At 39.4% G+C, this 7,825-nt stretch overlaps 1 protein-coding gene across 4 annotated transcripts; it reads right to left on the bottom strand.

The window, feature by feature from the left end:
- Nucleotides 1–2,325: 2,325 nt before the first annotated feature.
- On the bottom strand, nucleotides 2,326–7,084 carry LOC119067108 (ruvB-like helicase 1). Of its 4 annotated transcripts, none has more exons than XM_037169874.1 (9): nucleotides 6,949–7,052; nucleotides 6,777–6,857; nucleotides 6,535–6,683; nucleotides 6,331–6,406; nucleotides 5,776–6,206; nucleotides 5,548–5,716; nucleotides 5,259–5,457; nucleotides 2,603–2,797; nucleotides 2,330–2,532 (listed from the first exon to the last, which is right to left on the bottom strand). In XM_037169874.1, the coding sequence occupies exons 3-9, from the start codon at nucleotides 6,673–6,675 to the stop codon at nucleotides 2,373–2,375; spliced, it is 1,371 nt and encodes a 456-aa protein (XP_037025769.1). In that variant the 5' UTR covers nucleotides 6,676–6,683; nucleotides 6,777–6,857; nucleotides 6,949–7,052; the 3' UTR covers nucleotides 2,330–2,372. The 4 variants fall into 4 exon arrangements, with proteins under 4 accessions (XP_037025768.1, XP_037025769.1, XP_037025770.1 ...); XM_037169875.1 differs by having other exon boundaries at nucleotides 6,777–6,883; nucleotides 6,949–7,033; XM_037169873.1 differs by lacking the exon at nucleotides 6,777–6,857 and having other exon boundaries at nucleotides 2,326–2,532; nucleotides 6,949–7,084.
- Nucleotides 7,085–7,825: the final 741 nt, after the last annotated feature.

Genomic DNA, 7,825 nt, shown 5'->3' with positions numbered 1-7,825 from the left:
CGTCCGTCCATCCGTCCGTCCGTCCGTCCGTCCGTCCGTCCGTCCGTGACCCCTCTAGCTTGAGTAAATCACAACCTTTTTTCAAAATTCTTTTTTTCCCCGATTGGTATCGACAAAAGTAAGGTCAAGTTCGAAAATGGGCATGGTAGGGTCGGCCCCTCCAGAGCTAGGGCCCTATAGGTGTTTTTCAGTCTTTCGACGATATCTACCGAAATACGCACGCAATAGCTGCTTGTGATATATCAAATGAAAGGTATTGACGAGTAGAACAAAGTTGCTGAACATTGTTTTTGGGTAAGTTGCAACGTGGGCTTGTTGGGAGGGCTAAAAGGTCGTTACTCGGCCCTAAGTGTTTTTTGCACATATATCGAGTAAATCTCATCCGATTTTGCTAGTTTTAGTTTTTTATGGAAGGAAATTGAATACCGAAAAGAACGTGACGAAAAAAGTTTCAAATTAGGGCCCTTGGACTAAGGCCGCTACTCGGCCCTAAGTGCTTTTTGCACATAAATCGAGTAAATCTCATCCGATTTTGCTAGATTTAGTTTTTTATGGAAGGTAATTGAATACCGAAAAGAACGTGGCGAAAAAAGTTTCAAATTTGGGCCCTTGGACTAAGGCCGCTACTCGGCCCTAAGTGTTTTTTGCACATAAATCGAGTAAATCTCATCCGATTTTGCTAGTTTTTGTTTCATTTGAGAGTTAATTGAATGCCGAATAGAATGATGGCGAAAAAAGTTTCAAATTTGGGCCCTTGCACCAAGGCCGCTACTCGGCCCTAAGTGCTCTTTGCACATAAATCGAGTAAATCTCAACCGATTTTGCTAGTTTTTGTTTCATTTGAGAGATAATTGAATGCCGAATAGAATGATGGCAAAAAAGTTTCAAAATTGGGCCCTTGGACTAAGGCCGCTACTCGGCCCTAAGTGCTTTTTGCACATAAATCGAGTAAATCTCAACCGGTTTTGCTAGTTTTTGTTTCATTTGAGAGGTAATTGAATACCCAATGGAAAGTTGGCAAAAAATTTTGGGTTTCTAAAATAATGTCGTAAATTGTTGGTTTTATTTGAGAGGTACTTCGTACGGGCTTTCGTAATTGCGCTATGCGCAATTTTAAAAATGAACAGTTTCAGTAAATTTGACAATGCCCAACTTGACTTGCATTTTGGTAACAGACGCATTAGAGGGTTGTAGACGTATTAGGGTTTATTAGGGCTTATTTGGGCTACGGACGTATTATGGTTGCGGACGAAATAGGATTACGGGTTGTACGGGGCTAAGTCGCAGCAAACGCTCCGACTGTTCTGATGCCTTGTTTATCTCAAGTTATGTAATCGATTGAAACATGAAACATGAAAAGTACGGATTTCTAGAGACATCTCCACACTCCACAGTCTTTAAAATGAGCCGCTCAAACGAAATATCTTCGACTATCGTTTTGAATTATTATTGAAAATAACAATTTGCTCTGAAAATCGACCATCGGGAACTTTGGTCACCAAAGTCAAATTTTTACTTTTTACAATTTTTTTTAAAGTAGGCTTTGAGAACAAAACGTAAAATATTTTGCTCTGCAAAATTTTTAATAAAAATTTTAAATATTTAAATCGAAACCATAAAAAGATCCTCTGAATTCAATTGTGGATATCCCCATCATTAGCATGGGTTCGATTATCTCAGAATTAGCCGTTAAAACGATTGGTAGTTGGAGAAGAATCTGAAATTGCAATTGGTTATGTTATGGGTGAGTCAGCTGCCAGAGAAGAAATTCGTTGGCGCCCGCATAAAACGCTGATATTAGCCAGCAAGATCAAGATTGTGTTTTTCATTTTATTGAATGTAAAAAAATATGAAATAAATTGGCATCAGAAAAAAAAATTATTGTATGTAGCGTAGACTGTGTAGAGAAAGAAAAAACAAAAAACGGGACGAAAATCTTTTAAAGCTTTTTTTGTTGCAGGTGAGATCGGTCCAATGTACTCTAAAAGATTTTTTTTCTTTTTGCCCCTGTAGCTGTTCCAGTCTATAGTCTGAAAAGTGGTTGTTAGGGGTAAGGGGTCTCACTAGGATATTTTGTGGACAGCACCTTCTTCGCATTCCGCAGAATCAACTACCCTTAATTTACAATTATGAATGCGTTCGTGTGTTAAAAAAAAACTAAATTGGACTACGAAGATCGAAGAGTCGAGTGATAAAGAGACAACGCTGGTAACAATCCCAGGCGTTATCTAGTCATTTCACCAAAAAGACTGTAACAATCGACGAGTTAGCATGGACATAATGGCGGTTGTGCCGGGCGGTGATTACGAATTGAAACGATATTGAATTACACATGGAATTTTTTAATTAAAGAACGGAAACTCAATCTACATCTACATCATATACTTATTGTCTTTCGCTGAAAGATGTTTTGCTGAACGTTTAGCATCTAAGAACAGACCGTTGATATCATTAACGTCCTCCTTAGTGATTTGTGTGCGACCATTCACTTTGCTGGTTTGAAATGCTGGTGTCAACAATTGTACGGCATATCTGGATGTAGAGGGAGCGTATAGAAGTTAAGTTAGGTACACCGTTCGGCCATTAGAAATTGTGTTCTTACCGTAAAGTCGTTGCACTGCCAATTTCGCTGAGAGCACTGATGGCCGTTTCTTCCAGCTGTAGTCCCTCTGTTTGAGCACGTAATTTTATGATTTGTTCAATTTCACTGACGCTGTATGGGAGCGTTCGAATGATTAGCAAACGATCCAACAGGTCCAATGGTATGCCATGGGGAGAGGCAATATCATCTGTGCCGCTGTGATCAATTGGATGGAAATTATGAAATGCTTTCAACGGCCAATACTGGGAGCGTAACAACTACTTTATAGACACAGACAGAATAATGGAAAAATGGAGCTGGCGAACATTCTTTTTAATATTTCAATTGCTACTGTCCAATGAAAAATTGGCATACATTCCAATCTCGAGATTGTTCCTATGATTTTATTGAAGTGAATGGCATAAGTGAGTTTTTATTTGCGAATGAAAATATCCGAAAAGAAGGTAGGATGATAGAAAAAAGTGGGTCAGGTCACTTGGCTTAAAACAATGTCAGTAGATTTTAGGATTGGTAATAATAATAATAGTAAAGAGACCGCAAACTGTGAGTTCTGTTTGTTCTATTTCGTCCCACGAACATAATAGTGGCGACTCTCCTATTTTCTGAATCAAGTCTTAGGTCTTAAGAGTTAAAAAAAATAGTCTACGAAAGAGGGCTAGGGTATTCTCTGTGATTGTAAAAAAATTACAGCTCTCGCTTCGCTCTGGCCTCAAACTTTCCACTCGTTAATACTTAGAAGGTGTGGAAAAAACTACTTTCAGGACGTTCGACTTCATCGATTTTTTTTAAGTCTGTGGACGTGTCTAACACAATAGAGAAAATGTAGTTCCTAAGCTATGCTAAAAAGCCTTTTAGCGATTTATATTCTAGACCTCCAAGGAAGAAATTACAGCGAACTCAACTTCAATTACTTAATCCTTCGTCGACTCAAGATTACTAGGTCCTACCTTTTGGGTGGGTGAGTTCCCTTGAGTGACAGTTTTCTCAATATAATTTCGATTAAGAGTCAATTCGCCAAAACTTCGAACAGTCGGGATTCAAGCTGACAGCGATCCAAACGAGCTATGGCTCAAATGAATCCTCGTTCAATTCTGAACAACTTTTTTCCAGAAATTTTTTTGTTGGGCTGACATGGCCCTTAGAAAAATTTTCTCCTGAGCGTGAAAAAAGTTTTTTACCAATAGCTCCAACATGCGAGATGTGAATAATGTCAAATTGTGTACGTTTATGAAGGTCGATAAGCTGAATATTTTTGACCAACAAACGCTGATGTTTGACTCACCCAGCCGCCACAACAAGTGAAAAGGCGACGAGGTAAAATTTTAGAATTTTGATTCAATTTGGCAGTTTGGCCTTTACAAAAAAGATCTATGGCTCATCTTCTGTCTGTATCACGTTAGTTTTACTGACAATTATCTCGTAAAACTATAATTAATAAAATTCGCTCTCAAAAACGTTATTTGGGGAACTTTAAAGTTCGAAGAGTTTAATTTGATGGGTTGAGATACATTGTGAAAAATCAACTCCATTTCTATCTGGGACGGTGAGTATGGTCGAGTGGGGTGTCAATGGATAGGGCGAGAAGTAAGCTACAAAACTCCAGGTTAGAGCTTCCTGCTAATACCTTTCCCAACCGCCCAGAGCCCTTAAAAAATTTCGGTTTTTTCGAGGTTTTTCACTTGTTGTGGCGGCTGGGTGAGTCAAACATCGACATTTGTTCGTCAATAATATTCAGCTCATCGACCTTCATAAACGTATACAATTTCACATTATTCACATCTCGCATGTTGGAGCTATTGGTAAAAAACGATTTTCGCGACCACTTCGGAGAAAAATTTTCTAAGGGCCATGTCAGCCCAACAAAATTGTTTCGGGAAAAAAGTTGTTCCACGATATTATCAGAATTGAAAGACGATTCTTTTGAGCCATAGCTCGTTTGGATCGCCGTCGGCTTGAATCCTGATTCCATATAAGCTGTTCGAAGTTTTGGCGAATTGACTCTTAAGTAATTCTTTCCAGATGATCTTCTTCTTTTTCTTCGTTTTCCTTTATAGCAAAACATATAGACTCGGTATCTAAGCACCAATAGATACTTTTAAACAAAAGATGGGACACATTCAGTCGTTATGTGGATGGTTGATCATCTTTAAATCACTTAAAATCTACACTTTATTCTGCCTGAAAATTAAGCAAGGCCTTTAAAGGTATGAGCAAGATTATCACTCAGCACACACGTCGAAGCTGTCTAATATTCCAATGAAATGTCGTAACTCGTGTGAATTACGGCCCTCGCTTCACTCGGGATGCAAATTTCAAAATCTTCGAAGTTGTCTAATTTCCTATTGAAATATCACGACTAGTGTGAATTAGGGCTATCGCTTCGCTCTGACCGAAAACTTCACACTCGTCGGTATTGTCTAGCAATCTAATGAAATGTCTTGACTCGTGTGAATTACGGCCCTCGCTTCGCTCGAACTCAAAATTTTAATCTTTGTCGATTAAAGGTGTAATTTTGTTAGGAATTACTCAAATTGTTGTGGTAACAAGCGCTACGGACGTTCTCTGTGCGTTTTTACCGATGTGGAACATTTTCAGCAAATCATCATAGATCTGCCGAAACGGCTCATCATCTCAGTAGCCACAAACAAATACTCACCGAATAATGCATCGGCCTCGGTTTGTAGCAAATATGACTATGGGAGCGATGGCCGATTCCAATGACTTGTGCAAATATGTAAACGTTTCCAGATCCAGCATATGTACCTCATCAATGAACAGGACGCCCGGAACCAATTCGGCGATGCCTTGATCAATGTACTTGTTGACAACTTTGTTGATTTCCATTCTCAATTTGTCTGCACGGCAACCGGGAACAATGAAAGGAAGAGACAATTTTAGGTTTAAAAAAAAAACGTTCGTTCGTGATTGTGAGAGTTGTCACCGACCGGTTATCTCTGTTTTCTTTGGCTTCATCAGTTGTCCCATCATTGACAAAACATCCTGGCCACCCTGTGGCCGAGCATTAGCCGCATCCAGATCATGCAATGTTACATCCTGGATCACTTCTTTCTTTTTATGAACGTCGCCTTTCGGTAGCGGGACGTATTCCTCTGTCTGTAAATGAAAATCAGTCTCAACATTTAATCACCCTTCAATGGCTACAAAATCTATACCTCCAGATCGAATTCGGTTGCGAATGTGTCACTTCTTCCCTGTCGCTTCACCGCTCCGCTGTTGGCCTCAATATAAATAACGTCGCCCACTTCAACCTTTTCCTTTTGCAACGATTCATAAATGCTTGGGTCCAATTTCAACTGTTTCGTGCCCTTGGCTGTTTTCAAACCGATTATGACATTGCTAATGGTCTTTCCATATCCGCCCATTGGATTTTCCGTTTCGACCGGCGTCAGTTCGGTCACTTCGCCCTCATAAACTTCTTTCGTTTCACGAATGCGCAGTCCAATGGAGCGTCGAAAGTTTTCCATCAAAACTTCGGTCTTTTTGATTTCGCTGCTGAAGACTTCAGAGCCAACCATTGGACAAAAGGGGACCTTGTTACCCAGCTCCTGAGCGATGGCCAAAGCTATTGCTGTCTTGCCAGTACCTGGTGGAAAACGACCGATTATTTGGTAAAACAATTAGCATCAACACGAGTATATATAGAAGCCGAGCTATGCTTGGACTGGAATACTTTACCACACATCTCGGAATAGTAATAAAAATTTTACCTGGCGGTCCCGCTAGAAGCAATGCTCTTCCAGCCATTTTCTTTGATTTGATGAGATCGACAACAATGCCTGCCGCCTGAAACAGTTACCACTCAATTGTCATTCGATAAAACACAATTTTCGCTTCATAACCTCACTTATACATACGTCCGGAATTTACCGGCAGTTTCAACAATGAATTGATAGATTACAAATGTTACATACCTCTCGGGCCGCTTGTTGGCCGACCAGTCCAGCGCCCATCTGCAGCGGAACACCATTTCCATCCAGACCGAGTCCTTTAATGTGAGAATGAGCAGCAATTCGTTGCGTGCGAACGGTGCTTTTTACTTCTTCGATTTTCATTGTTGAATCTGGAAAATTATTCAAAATTACCAAAGACCCAACGTCAATTACTAGACTTCACAATTTCATTCGGAAAAGATTGCAACACAATTTGAAATTACCTTAAAAAACAGAGTTGAGGAAAAAACTTTTGCGAAATGCCGACGATTTGTTTCCACAAATGGGAACTTGCGTCTTTTGATCTAAGAGGTAGTTTTGTCAGATTTATCTTTAAGCGACAGATTGTAAAGATTTTGTTTTCATTTTAATTAATTTGAGGATTTCCATTCTTACCGATTTTTTTCTGCGCGTCGTCTACTCGTGTTTGGTGATCGATTACAATAAAATTGTTTACTAAGTTGTCATAGTATCGAGTGCTCAGCGGCGCACATTCGAATCTTGTACAACTTGATGAAAATAAACATCATCTGCGCGTGAATTCAAATTGACCCCGAACGCCCCGAACACAAAATACCAAAAACGATGATGAGGGTGTTAAAGGGTGTCAGGAGATGGTGGTGAAGAAACCCATTTTTTTTAATTCATAGGCAGAATAGAGATGTCGAAAGGTCACTATGTCAAAATTTGAAAATTCATATTTTTGATAATATGGTCTTCTCTTTGTTTAATCAATGTCTCCAATGGGAAGAAGTACCAGAAGATAATATGGTGATTATGACGAAAAAAACCAAGGAAAAAATTTCTCTGCCGCCAGAAATTGATTTGTTAGTGCAAAAATCCTAAGATCGCTGGACAAGGACAACTGTTTGTGGTTTGTAGTGAAATCAAATTTCTCAGCAGATGATGTAGTTAAAAACAAAAACTAAAAGCTAGTAAGCTTCTGAAAGAACTGGTTAGGACATTTCTGAGTTGATCACGAAGGAGGTGAAACACAAATTTTGACAATTTGTAAACGTTTAGTTAAACACACTCATTACAGATTGTGTGAAATGTCAACTTGATAAAATTCTATTTTTAGACCCGTACGAAGTACTGGGGTCTTATAGGTTTACGCATACGTTTGTAACACGTCGAATTGGACTCCCTGAGTAAGGGGAAACCTATTGTAGTTGTCTAGAGATGCCAAATCCGCGAAAAAAAAATGTCCGTCTGTCCGTCTGTCCGTCTGTCTGTCTGCACGATAACTTGAGTAAAACGCATCCGATTTTGA

This window comes from Bradysia coprophila (assembly GCF_014529535.1).
Source record: "Bradysia coprophila strain Holo2 chromosome X unlocalized genomic scaffold, BU_Bcop_v1 contig_117, whole genome shotgun sequence".
NCBI lineage: Eukaryota > Metazoa > Arthropoda > Insecta > Diptera > Sciaridae > Bradysia > Bradysia coprophila.
This window is presented reverse-complemented; position numbering and strand designations above follow the sequence as displayed.